At 36.3% G+C, this 21,002-nt stretch overlaps 1 protein-coding gene across 1 annotated transcript in view; it reads right to left on the bottom strand.

The window, feature by feature from the left end:
- Nucleotides 1–417: 417 nt before the first annotated feature.
- Nucleotides 418–21,002, bottom strand: part of Nbeal1 (neurobeachin like 1) — a 138,723-nt gene continuing 118,138 nt past the window's right edge. Inside the window, exons 44-52 of the mRNA XM_028765733.1 lie at nucleotides 16,201–16,290; nucleotides 14,056–14,165; nucleotides 13,288–13,460; nucleotides 11,788–11,882; nucleotides 4,992–5,108; nucleotides 4,481–4,642; nucleotides 3,663–3,811; nucleotides 2,265–2,400; nucleotides 418–868 (exon numbers count right to left, since the gene is read on the bottom strand). Of these exons, the coding sequence (XP_028621566.1) occupies nucleotides 767–868; nucleotides 2,265–2,400; nucleotides 3,663–3,811; nucleotides 4,481–4,642; nucleotides 4,992–5,108; nucleotides 11,788–11,882; nucleotides 13,288–13,460; nucleotides 14,056–14,165; nucleotides 16,201–16,290 (1,134 nt within the window). The 3' untranslated portion in view covers nucleotides 418–766. The remainder of the gene's footprint in view (nucleotides 869–2,264; nucleotides 2,401–3,662; nucleotides 3,812–4,480; nucleotides 4,643–4,991; nucleotides 5,109–11,787; nucleotides 11,883–13,287; nucleotides 13,461–14,055; nucleotides 14,166–16,200; nucleotides 16,291–21,002) is intronic.

Here is a 21,002-nt window from a genome sequence, read left to right as displayed (position 1 = left end):
TATTCAACTTTTGTTGCAATTAAATACATTTTATTAGTAACATATTAAATATTAGGGGTAGGGAAATAAACCACTGTACTATTTCAATGTTGTATTTAATCCAAATGTGCAGCTTCTGAAAATTCAATGGTAAACAAATGTCTGAAAGGTTATTACCTTAACCAGGAGCTTCATGAGTAAGCTGATAGTTTTAATGTAATGGTCAGTAAACAGAAAAATGATTACCTAAAGAACACATGAAAAGACACATCTCTCAACTCTCAATTATCTATACAACTACTTTATTAGAAATATCTTGAATTTTGCCACTTAGATTAAGGGAATCTAACCTCAAAATATAATATTACAAGTTTGTTTTTTTAATCGATTTAATAATTTGGAATTATTTAATCAAATTATTAAATAAAATCAAATGTTTTTTCTCAATTGAATTTTAGTACTGGTTAATAAATCTAGATTCATATTGGCAAAACTTTAAATATGGACTTAATATTTATTTATTTTTATTTATAAAAACTTATTTAAACTTATTAAAACTTATTTATTTTTGAGATAAGGTCTTGCTATGTAGCACAGGCTGGCCTTAAGATCCACCTTCCTCAGCCTCTCAAGTATTAGTGTTACAGGCATGTGCTCCAATATCAAAGCGTGGTAATCTATTTTTCAGGGTAAAACCCTTAAAGACATTCAGAGTGGAGAGATGCAGCTCAAGTGACAAAGCAATAACTGAAGCTCATTTCTCCATCACAGAAGGTGGAAGGAACAATCACTTGAAATCTTGAGTGTTATATTCGGTTTCTCCAGATGAAATCTGGCTGAGCCGCTTGCTAGATCCCCACAACTTTCGAGAAAGCTGACCCGACCGCATCTGTTTAAGATAATCCAGAGAAATGTGTGTTAAGGAAAAAAACAAGGATATATGACATCAACCTATATAAGACACTGAATTTATAAAGGGCAGAACAGGTTTTGGTAGCAAGATCACTAACATATTAAAAAGATTTTTGATTAATAACAAAAGCTTGTAGTACTAGAGATTAAACTCAAGGCCTCGTCTTGTTAGGCAAATACTCTAGCACAGAGGTAGTTTTATTCTGAGATGGTCTCATTAGTTGCTTGGCCTGGCCTCGAAGTCACCCTATAGGCTGGGCAGGCCTTCTACTTGTGATTCTTCTACCTTAGCCTCCAATCAACAGCAATTATGGGTGTGTACTCTAAGAGTAAAATCTGAGGAGAAGTTTTATGTAATTATCACACTAGCAGGTGGGCATGATTCAGGAAACTATCAAGAAACAATGTTGAATGGAAACATGTTTAAAATGTTTTAACTCTGTATTTTTAAAATTTACTTTATGTAGTTTTGTGCTTTGCTTATTCATGTTTGTGTACCACATGCCTAGTGTCTGTGAAGGTCAGAAGTGGTAGTGGTTCCCTTTCAGCTGGAGTTACAAATGGTTCTAAGGTGCTATGTCAGTGCTAGAAACTGAACTCTTGCTTCCAGCAAGAGCAACACATGCTCTCAGCCGCTGTGATCTCTGTCCAGCCTTCCTCTGTGGTTGTTTTTAGAATGGATCTTGCTATATAGCCCTAGCTTGCCTAGAACTTACTATGTAGACCAGTCTGGCCCCCAAACTTTCAAGCATTGGGATTATAAGTAGGCGCTACCATACCCAACTTAATTTCTTCTCTCAAAAAAATACCTGCAGATACCTTATTACATTTCTCTGAAAAGCTAAGAATGTATCAAAAAAATTACAACAACTAGGTTACTGGGTTAGAGCCTAGTTATGTTTTCTGAGGAACAAATGTATCTATAAAAGACTATTGAACAAGTAAATTTATCATTATAGTAAACTCACTGAGAATAAGCACGTGGATATGAAATATTTGTAGCTCAAAAAATGCCTTTTTATAGTCCTGCTTGGTATCTGTTAAATCAAATTAGTCTTACTAATGAAATCTACATTTTATTTTTTACAAGGGTTTTTATGCCACAAATCCACACAGTCCTCTTGAGTGTTGATTTGGAGTAAAATAATTTTCTTATTCACACAGTAATACAAAGACTAATCCACAAGCATGCTTTCAATTACATCATAATATAAAGACCACTGACTAGCAACTTTATACTTCAGTTTTTTTTTTTTTCTGAAAAGTCAAATTTGTGTTTCATGTTATCCAAAATGGAGACTTCAGAATCAGCTAGAATGAAGGACCAAAGGAGCCTGCAACAATAAAGGGGAACACGTGCTGCTAAGTTTTACCTCGGCTGGCTTGCCAACACCCACTACAATCAACTTTCCATCTTCTAAGCCAACAAGAATGTGACTGTATTCTTTGGTTATGGAAACACAGTGGATAGGCAATCGCATGGCTAATGGAGTGACGCTGAGCTTCAAGCTAGAAGAGATAAAAACCATTCAGTTACATGCATACAGGATGGATACACAGAAGTTTATACATGGAAGGTGACTTGATCATCTAATTCTGCGTTCCAACTTCACACATGTCAGATTTACAGGCATATACCACCATACCTCCAACTCATTCTCTCATAATTTCCTTAAGTTGATCTACATTTCAAATCTTACTAATTCTTCAGCAAGACTCCTTTACGTATTCAGATCCTAGCAATCTTTAAGCTCTTCATCTGCACACTACTTCTCTTTTTGTTGTCTGAGATAGGGTCTTGCTATGCAGGCTACGCTGACTTTCAACTCACAATCAGCCTCCTGCATATGGATCTTAATGTACCAGCTTGATAGGCAACCTCTAAAAAGTCTTAAACCCTTCAAGGTCAATTATTATACTCAAACATCACAATACTGAGAATATAAGCTCTTTCATTAAACACTTTTTTTTGTTTTCTCTCTCTCTTTATTCTTTTTTTAATCTTAATTTTTCTATCATTAAATACTTTTATCTTGTTGATTGAAGGGTGAATAAAAAGGACACAAAGCTCAAAAAGTGGACATGTGTGAATCTTTGTGGTTAGCAAAACAGGTCTATTTGCTTTGTCGGACATTCCATACTATACATACATACATACATATATATACATATATATACATATACACACACACACACATATACACACACACACATATATGCATGCTACTCTCTATATGCTTCTCTCTCCATATACATATACATATTCTCCATCCATTGTTTTTCTAATTTGTGAGTCTCCTTGTTAGAACTAGACTCTTAAGAGAAGGATGTGAGAGAAAAAAAAGAAAAAGTATTACTGGAGTAGGGACTGAGTCCCAAGGGCTGATACCACAGGCATATTCCAGCATGCTCAGATCATGGCTGCCTCTTCCTTCTGTGTGTGACTTGCAAGTGTGTGTATGCCTTGTGCACACCAAGGTCAAAGGACAATATCAGGTGTTTGTCTTCATCTTCCATTTTTTATAAGGCAAGGTCATCTCTGTTGCTTGACCATTATCTTCCAGACAAGCTAGCCCACAAGCTTCTAGGAACACAGGGATTACAGATGCTTACACTATGATTCTGCATCTGGTCTTTATGTGTGTGCTGGGAAATTCAAACCCATATCCTCATATTATACAGCAAGCACTTTTACCTACTGAACCATTTTCCCATCTATCCCCTACTCCTACCTCTTCTTCAGTAACAATTTGACCACTTCAAATACTTACCTGTGGAGCTCTCTTATAGAGAGTAGCCCTTGTAAGCTGCCAGTGATAATGTGGTCTCCAATTATGCACATATCTGATATTTGTTCACTTAGAACTTGAGACCCCAGATACTTTCCATTTATAGAAAACACATGTAACAGGTTCTTATCCTATAAAGAATTAGGAAACATTAAGAATATTGAATAAAAGCTAAGTTTTTATATTGCCAGTTATAACTCTAACATAATTAGTAAGATTTTTGGAATAAAAACATGGCTATATTTAAAGAAAAAATATGACAATACCAGATGGACTTAAAGTCATACTGCTACAAAACAGGTAAGAGTTAAACAAAAACAATAAAATATTTTCCAGTCTAAAAATATTTCACATTTCTAAAAAAAGATGCTCTTGATACTTAAAAGCTTTATTACTACAAGGAAATGAATATATAAAGTTCAAGTTTATTTCTATACTGTCTTACCCACAAAAGAACTTATATTTGCTATCACTGCTACTTCATGACATCCCTTATAATCAAAGCTTAGTGTTTTTGTTTGTGGGACTGGGGATTAAATCTAGGGCCTCAGGCTTGAAAGGCAAGTAGTCTTCCGAGAGAGTTATATCCTTAGCTCTAAGAAATTACATTTGAAATAATGTATAATATAGATCAACAGAAATCTCTGAAATAAAATATAAATGTGGCGACAAGAATGTGGCAAAAGTCTAATGGTGAGAAATGAGTAACTGGATCATAGAATACAAGCTGCCTCTGTATTGCGGGGAGGAAAAGAAACACTAGGGACTGTCAACACCTACTGCAGAGAGGGGCTGTATACCTTGAGGACGGACTTTTCTTCCAAGCTGGAATAGACAACAATGTGTCCTTCCCAGGATATGGCCAAGCTGGGAATGGTCAGGAACAGGGAGCTCTCACAAGGTGGTCGTAAGGTTCTCATGTACTGACCTTTCTGAACAGTATGTATAATCACAGTGCCATCCTACACACAGGAGAGACCAGAGATGAACACAGAGAACAACAAAACAGAGGGCAAAGCGGCTGATAAAGAAATGTGGGAAAGAAACTGAGGAGACAACAGTCCCACCAGGGACATGTATGCTTCAAGAAAGACCCTAATCTTGCAACCTCAGGTAGTATCTTGAAGTGGCATCTTCCTTAGCTTATAAGGCCAATAAGATCCTTAAATACAACTAGCCCCCTTTAAGTTCATTCTTTATGCATTACTCTACTTTAACAATGCCTATTATAAAAAATTCTCCTATTTCCATACAAGAAACTTCAAACACAAACACTGTCAATAGAATTATTTCTTAAAAACAGACTCTTACCCTTGACCCTGATACAGCCATGTCGAGCTCAGTGCTGATACCCACACTCAGTATCTCATCAGTGTGTCCATAGAGAATTTGAAAAGGTTTAGGTGCTAAGCCCACGGGAGTGCCTCCCTACAATTAAAAAGGAAAAGTGAAGGTGAATGATTTCTTGCTATTTATCCCTCCACCCCCAAGGCTCTTGTTTGTTTTATATCAAAGTTTATATTATATATTTTCTCTTAACAAAGTAATATGACAGGCAGTTATAACGACTGAGGTTACTAACTTCTGTGGATTCTTGAATTATTTTGTCTTTTGAACTTCAAAATTAAACTGAATGGTATCAATCTTGACATCTTAGATTAACTGTTCCAAGTTATATGCTCTTTTTAATCTACAAATTTATTCCTCCTTAAATTCAACTAAACATTTTATATATCTGAATACTTTCTGGACTCTAGGACCTAAAGTTTGAACTTTAGGGACCTCACTTACATTTATTCTGATTTGCCTTTAATTTCTATAGCTACCACTCTTTTCCTTAATTGTGTGTGTACACATGCACAGTAGCTCACTTTATTGCTCCTGGCGTTACTCCCTTGAGATAGGATTTCTCAATGAATCTGGAGCTGTTTTTCACTTAGCCTGACAGGGCACTGAGTCCCAGAAATCCTCTTGCTAGAAATATAAGCATGCACCATCACTAATGGTGCATTAACCATTTATTAATGGTAGATGCTCTACTACTAAGCTATATACTCAGCCTTTAAAACAATAATTTTTGCAACAAAAGCGTTACCAAGTTACTCAGGTTGACTTAAAACTATCACTCTGTATCCAGGCAAGCCCTGAATTTGTGATGTTCCTGTCTCAGCTTCTTCACAGGATGAAACTGCAGGCTAATATGACAAATTTGTTGAAGACAATTTCTCTAGAATGCCTTTGTTTTTAAACCTATTTGTGTACATTTACATTACATTTGAGGAAACGTCAGTTGTGTGTCATATTGTTTTGTTCATAGCTATTCTAGACAAGTCTGTCTAGACTCTTTGTTTTTAATATTAAAAGCATTCACTGTGAACTCTACTTCCTGTGACACATGTGATTTTCCCTATACACGTCACCTTATTTAATGTTTACAAATCAGGTCATTCCTGTATCAAGCAATTCAAGTAACAGAAAAATTTACAATTCAAGTAAAAGAAGAAACACTTCTTAAATTCATTTAATAAAGGTTGAATATCCAAAAAATAAATGCAGTAATGACAAAATCAAAATTGACCTTTTATTTAAAAATACAGGAAAAAGTAAGACCTTAGTTTAAAAAAATAAAAGGGAAAAATTATAGTATTAGCAAATAAAATGTAGTAACAATAAACTTGAATAATGCTAATTTATTATATGAATTCAAGGCAGCTCAAAACTAAGAAATTTCTTAATTAACTGCATTTAGAAAAAGAAAAGGAAACACTGAAAGTAACTGTAGAAAAACAATTACAGAGGACATCACTGACATGATAAGAAACTGTTTATCATAAACTGTAGATCAGTAATAGCACTGTACACATGTATAACACACTCATTTAAACAACTGTGCTGTGGTAGTAAGAACAGCTGTAAGGGCTGTGAGGATGGACCAGTGGGTAAAAGTGCTTGCCACCAAGGCTGATTCCCTAAGTTTGGTTCCAGAAACACCCATGGTGGAAGAAGAGGATTGACCCCCAAAATCTGTCTTTTGACCTCTCCATATGCACCATGGCATGTGTGAATCACCCATACACAAGTAAATGAATAATCGTAATAAAAAATTAAAAAGAAAATCATTGCTCTTGGACGACACACGTAGAATATTCAGTGGAACAGGAAGTACTTCCAACATTTAAATAGGTGAGAAAAATAAAGATGCTGAAAGGAGACAGATATTCAGGATGTTAAGACAATGGAACAAATGTATTATTTTTATAACTTCTCTATAGTAAGTTTGACATTTCATTAAAATTAACTTACTAAAAGGCAGGATAAAAATAGCTAAAACCAAAATATAATACTGATAAAAACTGATATCAAACACTACATCAAAGAACAAAATTATAAAGTAATTTTCAACCAAAGTTAGACATAAGACAGGATTTTCAGTATCGTTTATTTTTTTTAAGATTTTATGTATGTATTTTATGTACATGAGTACACTGTAGCTATCTTCAGACACACCAGAAGAGGGTATCAGATTCCTTAGAACTGAAGTTACAGATAGTTGTGAACCTCCATGTGGTTGCTTGGAATTGAACTTAGGACCTCTGGAAGAGCAGTCAGTGCTCTTAACCGCTGAGTAATCTCTCCAGCTCAGTATCATTGTTCTTACCCCACTGCACTAGCTAATAATTCCATTACAATAGGATAAGCAAGTAAAATGATACATTGGAAAATAGGGAATGTCACCATTATTTCTAGATCACATGATGGTATAGCCACCTTAGGGTCAGAATACCCAAGAATATCAATAACTATGAGTTTAAAAATGTTGTAAAGTTAGTAAAAATAAAATAACCATATATCAATCAATCACAACACTATACAACTTTCCTTCGCAGTAGGAAAAATCAGCAAGAAATGAAGTATAGCACAGTATAGAACACAAATGAAAATAAAGTGATTAAGGGGTTATCTAAAGACATTAAAGGGCATGAGACAAATAACGAAAAGATGTTTGCATTTCTGCATGGAAATAATTTTTCTTTATGTTTCTTTTTCTTTTCTCCCCCCCTCCTTTTTGACAAGGATTCTTATGTGTCTTTTTTTTTTTTTTTTTTGAGACAGAATCTTGCTATGTAAATCAGACCAGTCTTGAAGTTACCGTAAAGCCCAGGCCTTTTAATTTTAATTAACTATTTAATTCCATCAGAATTGGTTGTCATTTTGCAAATATAAATAGTCCCCAAATTACAGTAGCTTACTAGAATGTACTTTTTGATCACAATACTATCAGAGAAATTAGCCAGGTTCTGATCTTTGCAAATGAACCTCTGTCCTTGGCAATCTCAGTATAAACATCCAGAGATCTGAGTTAGGAGGAGGAGGTGAAGAAGAGGAGGAAGAAGAGAGTAAAAGAGAAAGAGGAGGAGAGGAACAGGAGGAGTGGAAAAGTAGGGGAGGTGACTGAGGCAGCAGTCTTTCTGGTCATCTTTGAGTAGGTGGGTCATATTTATAATCTATAAAATATGAATAGAACATAGTTCTGGAGCCTCTTTCTTTCTTTGTTCCCCCCCTCTCTTTCCCTTCCTCCCTCTGCGCCCTGCCTCCCTCCCTCCCTCCCTCCCTCCCTCCCTCCTCATTTTCGTAGAAATGACATCTGTTTCTGGAAGGGGTTTTCATTCTGGTGGCATGTTATCAAAAAACCCAATCCGGTAAATTGGCCTTACCACCACCCAGAATTAGCTTTGATGACTGTTTCAGTATTCCCCTCCACAATGAGGGCATATATGTAATATCATAGGGAGATGGGATTTGTACAGAAGTGAGCACAGTTCTAACCGGCTTGCAGGTAAGTTTAGGAAACAATACGAAAGAAACAGAAGGAAAGGGCTGGAGAGATGGCTCAGAAATTAGAAGCATTTGTTCTTGTAGAGGGCCCAGCATTCACACAATGGCTCACAACTGTCTGTATCCACCTCCAGGGAATATGACACCCTCTTTTGACCTCTGTGGGTATGAGGCATGCAAGCAGTGCACCTACATACATGGAAACAAAACAGACATTCACATTAATATAAAACAAAGAAATCTAAAATAAGGAGACAAGAAAAGAAAGAATAAAGAAAAGTGCAGGAAGGAGACAGCTGGTGTAACACTGGGCCTTAGTTTAGGTAGAAGGTTCAGAAGACTGTAGGATTCTGTTCAAGAACACTGGAGATAAGGACGGCGACAAAGTAGAAACCCAAAGCTGTAGATCAAGTAGTAACTCAAGGTTGAGTGAATGGGTAATCCATATGGATAACACCTAACTCCTTAAAAGGCCTCCACAGATGAAGTATTGTTTCCTGTTTTGGATAAGTGAGCTGAAATCCATTCTCCTTCCAAAAAGCGAGTTAGTGAACACAAATGAATGTGCTGCTGGGCTACTCCAGGGCACTGTGATTCAATTTATTAATGAAATATGCAGAATCAAATTTTAGCATACTTAAGGCAAAGAAGTGGTAGTATTACTTAATCCTTGGAGTTATACAATTTCTATGTCCCCAGAGGATTCTGCATATTTTATGTGACAAGAGATTTTCTGACACACAGACTAAACAAAGTCAGAGTCTGTGGATATTTAACTCCCCTTACAACAGCTGATTCACCTATAAAATCTTATAAATAATATTTATACCTGCCTAAAAGGGTTTTTGTTTAATTATCATAAAATTTATAATGCTACAAATAAAGTGGTAGAAAATAATTGCAGTGTGGAAGTCCTGCAATGTCAGAGTTATTTCTCTAGGTTAAAGGGGACATAAAGCAAGGGTAGAGACTGAAAGAAGCCATCAGGGAATCAATATGTAAAGAAGTGGCATGCATTTTGTACATGTGCAAATAACCACAGAGTGGATCTGTGACACTTAGGCTTCAACCTGTTTAATATCTGACAAATGTAAGTCTCTGGGATTGGTTGTTTTTTTCCTATTAGAGTTGGGAGAATTGCTACCATTTGCAATGTCATCAGAGATCTGACACATGTAAACATGGTAAAACTTAGGACATACCCACTATTAACGAACAAATTAAATATTTATATACTGGAGACATAATACATTGAGTGTTGCTTTCAACAATGAGTAATGGAAGGACAATGTATCTTTCCCCAGTTTGTAGAGGTGGTGTGTTCCCCCACTCCCCTTTGGATTTTTCTACATCAGTTACTTGAATAAACATCACATCACTTTTTAAAAGTGGGATGCTGTTTTGTTAACCCCAAACAATTGGTTTCAAGAAAATTTTAGACTTCAATGGGAAAAAAAAGTCCAGGCCTTATGAGAGTTATTGGAAGAGAATCTATAACCACTAATTAACTAAACCAGAACCATCCCTAACAATAATCTATAAACATTTGTCCTTATACCCACAGATGAGTGTAGTTTTCACCCCTCACCAAGGAAATTTCTCTATGTGACAGGTGGAGACCTCTGCAAAAGCATTACAACAATTAAAATACAGAGTTGTGGAGCTCAGCCTCAATAAAAACATCTATAAAACAACTCCCGTCTCCAAGGCTCAGTGCAAGGATCATTGCAAAAGATGGGGCAGAAAGAGTGTAAGAGCCATAGGATCAGCCAGTCTGCTGTGAGACTGTGTCTCCCTGTAACCTCAGATGCTACACCCATACAGTCTCAGCATCACAACTGCCCAGACCTGAACTGAACAAGGAAGACAATGATGAACATGCCAAATAGATGGGACCCTATACAAACAACAACCAACAGGCAACTGAGTAAAGGTGAGAGAAGTGGTACTTCCCAGGATCTAGTACCAACAGTAAATTCTTAAAACTTGCATATAAGTAACATGATTTGGACTTAATAGGTTATATTTAGGAATATATAAGTATATATAAAACATATAGACATGCAATAATGACTAATGAAAAAAGAGGCCATGAAATTTGAAGGAGAGAGGGGAGGGGTATATATGAAGGTTTGAAAGAAGGAAAGGGAAGAGGAGAAATGGTGTAATTAAATTATAATCTCAAAAATAAAAATATAAAAATCCTCAGGCCTTGAGCTTTTGGTGATCACTCACCATGCCCAGTTAAGAACAATTTTCAATAAGACTACCACAGAATTCAAGAGAACTGGTTTTGTGTGTAATAGTGTCTGGTGTTATGTGTGTAGTGAGGAGTGCACTTGCCTGTGTGTGTGGAAACTAGGAGCTGGTGTCAGGATATCTTCCATTGTTTCTCATCCTTAATTTTTAAGACAGTGTCTCACTGAGCCCGAAGCTTGTCACTTCCACTGGGCTGGCCGGCTCTCATGCTGCTGGGATGCTCCTGTATCTGCTCCCTGCCCCAGTGCTAGAGTCACAGCACAGTGATATGCCTGCTTTTACACGAGTGAATCTGAACCCAGAGCCTCATGCTTGCACAGCAAGAACTTTATCCACTGCGCCATCTGGCTAAAAGTTCAGATAAAAAAATAAACATTCATCTAAGAGAATCTGTGGGAAAACTTGTAGTAAAAGGAGCATGAAAGAGAAATCTGCCTAAACAAACATTACGGTACTAAAGTGAAACACTTTGACATCATATAAACGTAGGTAAATAGAAAAGAGTAGGGAGCATAAGAAAAAAATTCAGTTGAATGGGTCACACAATTCTTGGTTCCTACTGAACCACAGATGAAGCCATATAAAACATCTAAGTTATCAATACTGTAGCATACATAACAAGAAGCAGAGGAGATACTGGGGTGGGCGACAGCCTGTTAGCAAGGTAGAAAACTTACGAACTATTTTTTAAAACCCCTCCCTAAAGCAACGCCATGATAAGCATGCAGTAAACAGGAAGAACTTCTAGACATATGTAATTTCTACAGTTCCACCATGCAGGACAGGAGGAAGTGTTATTATGCCACCACAGTATTTTTCTAGAGAAGCTACAAGGAGTAATTTTTGGTAACTACTAGAGATAAAGCCATGAATCAGGCAACAAACCTAGAAAAGAGAGGTGTTCAAGATAGGGGAGAACTCAGGAAACACAACACAAAAAGTTCAAAATGTCGTTTATTGCCAGAGAAAAACTTATTACCCAGCCCAAAACCATGAAATGTGTGGTTATTACCTGTTGTGTTATTTGCCATATCATGCATGTAGTGTCCCTGGAACCTGAAATCAAGTGCATTCCACAGTAATCTGTAGCTAAGCAAGTCACAATATCTGTTTGAAGAAAAAAAAAATAAAATGGGTATGTTCTGACAGAACAGAATTTTAAGGGCAATATCAGTTATGTTCAAATTATTACTAAGTTAGGGCTGACAGGATGGTTCAGGAAAGGACCCTGCTGCCAAAACTGATGGTCTACACTAATCCCTTTGGACATACATGGCAGCAGAGACCTGATTCCTACAAGCAGTCCTCTAACCTCCAGGTGAACAAGTGTGTGGCCCCCTCCAATGAATAATTAAATATATTTTTTAAAATTTCTATTACCCTTTATTTTGTATTTATTTCTGAATCTAATCTGTCAAATAATCATTGCTATTTCATTCCTTTTTATTGCACAGTGATAACCATAGTATTGTTATAGCACGTTCTCTGTCTGTTCAGAGAGTAACAGGACATTCGCAGGGCCAGTCATCTGGAGAGCTGTCACTGAGACATTCTGGAGTGATCTATAATGTGCTGACGGAGTTTTGGTAGCATTATGCACACTCAGTGAACTGAGGATGGCTTGTAGGTAATTTTGCTGTTTCCATTTTCTCATCGTATTCATTCTCCTCCAACTGAAAATTACTATTTTATGAAATGTATCCTTAAGAAAAATAGTACAGGGGCTGGACAGATGACTCAGCAGTTAAGGTTTTATGAGAGTCTCTTCCAGAGAACCTATGTTTGATTCCAAGCACCTTCATGGAAGCTCACAACTATCTGTAAATCTAGTCCCAGGATATCTGATATCTTGTAGCCTCAACAGGTACTACATACATGTGGTGCACAGAGAAACATGCAGGTAAAACACTCGAACACATAAAATAAATGAATAAATAAGAAAGATAGTACATATTATGTTGCAAATTCATAACATAAAAAACAACTTTCCAGAATGGCCCTGAAATAGCTGCACTAAGTAATACCCTGGAAATTACAAGAACAGAATCAGCAGCAGACTCAGTTATCCTCATTTAACAGGTTTATTGAAAATAAAACCCCAGGACAGCCAGGGCTACACAGAGAAACCCTGTCTTGAAAAACAAAACAAAACAAAAAAAAAAAGAAAAAAAAAAAAGAAAAGAAAACCCTTTATTCTTATACCGAGACCTGAAATACTAAGGTGTACCAAGTTAATATATATTTAACAATTTTTTCTCTCATACTTTACTGTTAACAATGTCTTATCTGTTAATGACAAATTTTATTATGTAGCTACAACATTGTCAATTGGATCTACAATCCAATTTAAAAATAAAACTTGGTTTAATATCTTTTAATGAATATGAAAGTATATTTAATTTACATGGTGCTTAAATATACCCCAAATACAATAAATTTTCCTATCAGGAACATCTACCACTTTTATACAATTAAACAGAAAAGCAAGTTTTGAAGAAAAGTTAACTCTTACCTATATGTCGGATATTATGTGAGACAATTTTGCCTTTGGTAAGTGACATTACTTGGATACTATTATCCCAGTGCCCAGCACTGAAGAGCAACTTTGCATCATGTGACACTACAAACAGTTTGGAAGTGATTTCCAGTCCTGGGGCAAAAGGACCACTCACGGTGCGCTGAGCCCTGTAAACACACTGAATTTTAGACTTTGCCTTAAGAGATCATGGACTATTATCAACTACAAAACCTCTCTCAGACAGGGATGATGATGTACTGCTTAATCCTAGCACTCAGAAGGCAGGCAGATCACTGTTAGCTTGAGGCCAGTCTGTCTCCAACATGAGTTCTAGCCCAGAGAGGGTTACACAATGAGATCCTGTCTGAGAACAACAACAACAACAACAAAACAAATAAAGAACACTTGTAAGCAGTAAACAATAATATGACAATTTACCATTCCCAAAGTAATATTTTATTCCGTATTTGTTATAATATAAATTCAGTAATGTCTGAATATCAAATATTGTCAAGGTATGACTTAAATGGAAGAGAGGGAAACTGGGAAAGACAGAGAATCACTGGGCAGTGGTGGCACATGCCTTTAATCCCAGCACTCAGGAGGCAGAAAGGCAGATGGATCTCTTGAGTTCCAGGCCAGCCAGGTCTACAGAGTGAGTTCCAGGACAGCCAGAGATACACAGAGAAACCCTGTCTTGAAAAAACAAAAAACAAACACAAAAAAAATCCCCTGTTCTGCATTAAATGTTTAGTTACTTACTTTGGGTTGGTTACAGTTTGATCCTTAATGAATGTGAAGTAGTTAGAAATATTTCGGTCATATGGTAGCCATCCATGGGTTCCAATAACATAGTTCATGCTTACTGTTATCTGTAAAGGAATATATGAAAACTCAAATAAAAGATTAAAGAATGTAGCTAAGAGTAAACAGATGCTCACGGATTTTGACATCTACCATTTGAGAGATACTGTAAGACACATGAAACCAAATCTTAAGTCATTCAAGTGGAAAGCCAGTTTACAGTTTATTGTAAGAAGAGTTATCTTCTTTAACAAATTATTTTTCCTTTTAATTTTTCAGGTTGTTAAGTGTTAATAAGGTTAACTTCTGCCATAAAAAATATCAAATAAACATTACTTAGATCAAGTCAGTAGAGATTATTAACTGTTACAATGTCCCTGAAGTGACAGTCTTAGGATATACTTGATTTTAAAAGTGAAAAGCACCCACTGAAGGCCTAAAATCAGCCATAGGCCTAAAATCAGCAATAGGCCTGTCATACATGTATACTAACACCAAATCTTGGGTCTCAGTGGAAAAACATTGAAACAGATGGCTATAAGCTAATGTAAACAGGCAGCTTTTGTGGAAATTTACCAGCCTGAGTAGTCACAGACCTTGTAAATAGGTAGCCTGGGCAGACAATACCAACTTAGATAAGGACAAGTGAGTCATAGGCAGAGTCATAGTGACTTGCCCCCTGAACCTCCACCCAGTCGATACCCGGTTCTGATGATATCTGTATTCCCCCTGATCACCCACACTCCAGTGTCATTCCCTTCCCCACATCCTGCCTTTCTGTGTTTATAACCCCTGTGTGAATGAATTACGATTTGAGAAAAAATAAATTATAAAAAATAAAAAATAAAAAAATAAAAGAGAAAAGCTTTTTTCTCCCTCAATTATAGGACAACAGGTTACCCATCCTCAGATTTAGGAAACTTAAAAAAATATAGAGTTTAAACTGGAAAACTATAGTATCTTGCCAGTGAACACTACTAACAGTACTACTGCAATCTGTTTACTGTGCTGTAGCACATCTTTACCATGCTTGAGTTAAACAAAATTAGAACAAGACAAACCTAGGTTAGCTCTTGTGCCAAGGTCTCAGATCCTTACTTGCTAGCTCTGTGATTTGGGGTATGGTACTTCTGAGATTTAATCTCTTATCTGCATAAGGAAAATAATAGTTTCTACTTCACAGGGATATTGGGTAGATAAATATAAATTCATATAAAACTCAATTTATGCTCACTGAAATGCTCTAGGATGTATACTCTTAATAAAATCTGTATTAGTTTTGATTATCATTATTATATTATGGTGATGTTTCCCAGCTATTTTAATGTGTCTATTTCACACATGCTAGGCTGGAGTTCTACCACAGAGCTATCCCTTTAGCCTTGATTATTTTAAAGATATTCTTTTAGAGGCTAGAAAGGTAACTCAGTAGTTAAGGGTATTGGCTGCTTTTCCAGAGAACTTAGGTTTGGATCCTGGCACCCCCATGGTGACTCAGAATCATCTATAATTCCAGATACAGAAGATCTGGTACCCTTTTCTGATCTTTGCAGGAGCCAGGCATCAATGTGGTACACATTAAACAAGCAAAACATCCACACACAAAATATATTTTTAAAAATTCTTTTTAAATGTTTATTATTGGGGCTGGAAAGATCACTCAGTGGGTAAGAGCACTGGCTGCTCTTCCAGAGGATGTTGATTCAATTCTCAGCACCCACATGGCAGCTCACAACTGTCGGTAACTCCAGGTCCAGAGGCTCTGACACCCTCACATAGTCATGCAGACAAAACACCAATGTATATGAAATTAAAAAAACATTTTTTTAAAGTTTATTATGGGGTGAATGAGATAGCTTGGAGGGATAAGGGAAGTGTCACCAATGCAGAGGACCCAAGCTCAATTCCTACCACATGGTGGAAGAGGAGAATCAACTCACTGCTGTCCTCTGACCTCCAGATGCAGGCTGGCATGTGCATGCCCTCATACATATACACAAAATGAATTTTTAAAATGTAATTGAAATATTTTTACACTTATTCCTTTTTGGCAAACTAATAAATAGAGACATAGCAGTATGAAACAGGTATACATTCACTTACCAGTAACTCAGGGCTGCCTTGAGATATAAAGGAACGAGACTGATTTTTGGGGATGATAGCCTTTAATAGTGGAATACCATCACTAATTCCCTGTTTAAAAAAAAAAAGATGTTTAATGGCTGGTTTGGTTTATATTTATTATATACAAATTAGTAAAAATTTCTTTATTTTTTTTAAACAAGGATGACCACTATGATACTCTACTCTACTTGATCATGTAATAATTTACTACAAAATGTGGGAAAGGAATTACACACCATGTTTGAATAGCTAGCACACTTGAATTGTCTAACATCTATCACCATCTTTTCCAATACTCTGTTGATGAGCAGATGTAAATGCCAAGGACCCAAAATCATTTAAAATATAGAGAGATTTAGAATTTTTCTTTGTCTCTTCCTATACTGATGCAAACATAATACAGGTGTACATGCTTAGAATAAGTGAGAAAAGTTGTTTAGAATTTACAGGAAAATTTTTGGGCTTTACATTAAAAATAATTGACATATTTTGTTAAACGAGGTACTTTCTGCAAGTCCTAGGTTATGAAAGTCATAATTATGATTCAAAAACAAAGATTATTATAAGGAAACAATTACCACCATCTTATCACAATGTATGATAACAATAAATTCGAACATATTTCTGTGATGTATCTATAGTTAAAAAATGATAGCTAACATTTATTGTGGATAACATTACTAGATATATACCATGTACCAAATATTACTAAGAGGTCATAAAGAACAAAATAGTAAGTTATAAAGCCCAACATAATTTATGAATTATAAAATTGCTTTTCTCTTCAAATTGTGACTCAAGAGTCATTTGTGACTCCAGGCAGGGAAGTGAGAAAATGAAATGTTGATCTTGACCTCTCCCTCAGCTCCTCCAGGTCCAACCCCCAAGTTTCATCTTAGCTCTGCAGCAGACCTTTACCCCCTTACCCCACCTCTAGCTGATCACACATCTTCCCTTCCTAAGTCCCCTCCTCCAACTCATGCTCTGTCCCAGGCTCTCGCTCCAGCAGGCACTCCCTGGGGACTAGCAGGTTACACTGACCAGAGAAGCAAGTAGGGTAACTGTAGATCTCACCTCTCCCTCCATTCCTCCAAGTCCAGTCCTAAGTCTCATCCCCAGATCTGTAGCAGACTATCTGTAGCAGCTTCTCATCACTCCGCCCCCATTCCCAGATCACTAAGCAGATCCTGTGGAACCCTGCTGTCAGCTCCTCTGTAGTCTATCCCCATCCCTGTGTCAGCTCCCAATACCTAGAAACACAGTTTACCTGGACTCTCCAGTGGCCACACCTATGAGGATCCTAGAAGATTTTCTACCAGGCAATACACAACTACTACACCCTCCTAAAAAAACAGAGAGAGAAACAGAAACCAAGGAACAAAATACTCCTCAACAAAAACAAGACGAGATATCAGCACCTAGAATTACAGTCTTCCACAACTCAGATGCCCAAACACCAATAGAAAAACCACAGTGAATAAGAGCCAGGACAATGTCACTACTAGAGCCCAGCAACATTCTCACAGCAGGTCTGAGTACTGCAACATAGTTGAAGCACAAGAAAACAAACAAACAAAGAATAAACAAACTTAAAATAGCCTTTACGTGAATGACAGAGGTCCTTAAAGAGGAAATAAATATATCCCTTAAAGAAACCTATAAAAACACAAACAAACACTGGAAGGAACTGAATAAATCAATTTAAGACACAAAAGTAAAAATAGAATGAAGAAAACTCAAACTGAGGGAAATCTAGAAATGAAAAATGTAGGTTCTCAAACAGGAACCTCAAATAGGAACCTCAGAGGTTCCTCACCAACAGAATATGAGAAATGGAAAAGAGATTCTCAGAAATTAAAAACACCAAAAAGAAATAGATATTTTAATCAAAGAAAATGTTAAATATAAAAAATTGTGACACAAAATACCCAGGAAACCTGAGACACTATGAAAAGACCAAATCTAAGAATTAACAGGAATAAAGGATGGAGGTGAAACCCAGGTAAAAGGAACAGAAAATATATTCAACAAAATCATAGAAGAAAATTTTCCTAACCTAAAGAATTTGATATAGAACAAGAAAAAAGAAGCATCCAGAACTCTAAACAGACTAGACTTGAAGGTCCTCTCAGTAAAAACAAGCAAAACTCTAAACATATAGAACAAAGAAGGAATATTAAAAAGCTTCAAGAAAAAAAAAAAAAACAGACCACGTCTCACATAAAGGCAAACCTATTAAGAATCCCACCTGACTTCTCAATGGAGACTCTAAAGCTAGAAGTGCCTGGACCAATGTTCTACAGAAACCACAGATGCCAGCCCGACACTAAACCCAGCAAAACTTTCAATCACAACAGATGGTGAAAACAAGACATTCTACGATAAAACCAAGTTTAAACAATACCTATCTACAAACCCAGACCTACAGAAGACACCAGAAGGAAAACTCCAACCTAAAAAGGTTAACTACACAGAAGAAAACACAGGGAATAAATAATCCCTGTGTTTGTTGATAACACACACACCACCACCACCACCAAAACAGGAATCAAATAATTGGTCATTGATGTCTCCCATCAACATCAATGATCTCAATTCCTTAATAAAACGATACAGACTAACAGAATGAATGGGAGAACAGGATCCACTGTTGTATCCAAGAAATATACCGTAACATAAAGACATCCCCTGACTGAGAAAGGATGGAAAGGTATTCCAAGCAAACGGACTTAAAAAGTTTGTGTAACTACTTTAATATCTCACAAAACAGACTTCAAGTCAAAACTAATCAGAAGAGATAGGAGAGGACGCTGCATGCTAGTCAAAGGAAAACTCCACCAACAGGACATTGCAATTCTTAACATGTATGCACCAAACACAAGGGTATCCCAGTTCTTTAAAAACAAACAAACAATTACTACAGCTTAAATCACATATTTACTCTCACACATTGATTTCAAAACTCCACTCTTACCAAGAGACAGGTTACTAAGACAAAATCTAAACAGAGAAATGCTGAAGCTAACTGGCATTATAAATCAAAGGGATTTCAGAGTTATTTGTAGAACATTTTACCCAAACACAAAAGAACATACATTCTTCTAGGCTCTGAATGGAATACTCCCCAAAGGAATTCCAAAAGTGATCACATATGTGAACACAAAGCAAATGTCAATAGATAAAAGAAAACTGAAATAACACCCTGCATCCTATCTGACCACCATAGATTATCTGACCACCGTAGATTATCTGACCACCATAGATTATCTGACCACCATAGATTATCTGACCACCATAGATTATCTGACCACCACAGATTATCTGACCACCATAGATTATCTGACCACCGTAGATTATATATAGATGGATATCAACAACAGAAAGGTTACAAACTCATGAAAACCGAACAAATCACTATTGAATAAAAATGGGTAAAGACTGAAATTAAGAAAGAAATTCAGGGGCTTGGAGAGATGGCTCAGAAGTTAAGAGTACTGACTGCTTTTCCAGAGGTCCTGAGTTCAATTCCCAGCAATTACATGATGGCTCACAACCATCATACAATGAGATCTGATTTTCTCTTCTGGCCTATAGGTACACATGCAGGTAAAACACTGATACATAATATAGAAATAAGTCCTTTTTTAAAAAAGAAAGAAATGTAAAATTTTCTCAGATTGTAGATGGCAAGAAATTAACTCTGGGCTAAAATCAATAACATAGAAACAACAAAAAATACAAAGAATCAAGAAAATAAGAAATATTTTTTTGAGAAAATCAGTAATATTGACAAACTCTTATATCCAAATTAACAAAAAGGCAGAGAGATAATATCCAAATTAACAAAATTAGAAATGAAAATGCGGACATAACAATATATATTGAAGAAATCCAGAGAATCATAAGAACATACTTTAAAAACTTGTATTCACCAAATCAGAAATTCTAAAAAAGGAAATGAACAATTTTCTTGATCGGTATCACTTACAAAAGTTAAATCAAGGTCAGATAAACAATTTAAACATACCTATAAACCCTAGTGAAATAGATGCAGGCACTAAAAGTCTCCCAACAAATAAAAAAGCCCAGGACCAGGTGGCTTTAGTGCAGAATTCTACCAGACTTCCAGAAAAGAGCTAATGTCAATACTATTCAAATTATTCTACAGAATAGAAACAGAAGGAGCTTTTGTCCACTTTAGTTTATGAGGCCACAATGACCATGATATCCCAACCACATAAAAACAAAACACAGCAAAGAGAGAGACCAGATTCCCTTATGTCCATAGATGTAAAAGTTAAAAGATAAAGAAAATATCAACCCAAATCCAAGAACACATTAAAAAAAATCTACCGCCAGGCAGTGGTGGCACACGCCTTTAATTCCAGCGCTTGGGAGGCAGAGGCAGGCGGATTTCTGAGTTCGAGGCCAGCCTGGTCTACAGAGTGAGTTCCAGGACAGCCAGGGCTACACAGAGAAACCCTGTCTCGAAAAACCAAAAAAAAAAAAAAAAAAGTCTACCACAATCAAGTGATTTGGAGATAGTTATACATAAATTGGCAAATATAATCTACCATATAAATAGATTAAGAGACAAAAACCACATGTTCATCTCACTAGATGCAGAAAAGTTCTCTGACAAAATCCAACACCCCCTTCATGATAAAAGTCCTGGGAGAGATAATATAATAAACATAGTAAAGGCAGTTCACTGCAAGCCCAGAACCATCATCAACTTAAATGGGGAGAAACTCAAAGCAATTCTACCGAAATCAGGCACA

The sequence above is a fragment of the Grammomys surdaster genome, unplaced genomic scaffold, assembly GCF_004785775.1.
Source record: "Grammomys surdaster isolate TR1022 unplaced genomic scaffold, NIH_TR_1.0 165, whole genome shotgun sequence".
Lineage (NCBI taxonomy): Eukaryota > Metazoa > Chordata > Mammalia > Rodentia > Muridae > Grammomys > Grammomys surdaster.
The sequence above is the reverse complement of the archived record's forward strand: the minus strand, read 5'-3'. Positions and strand labels throughout refer to the sequence as shown.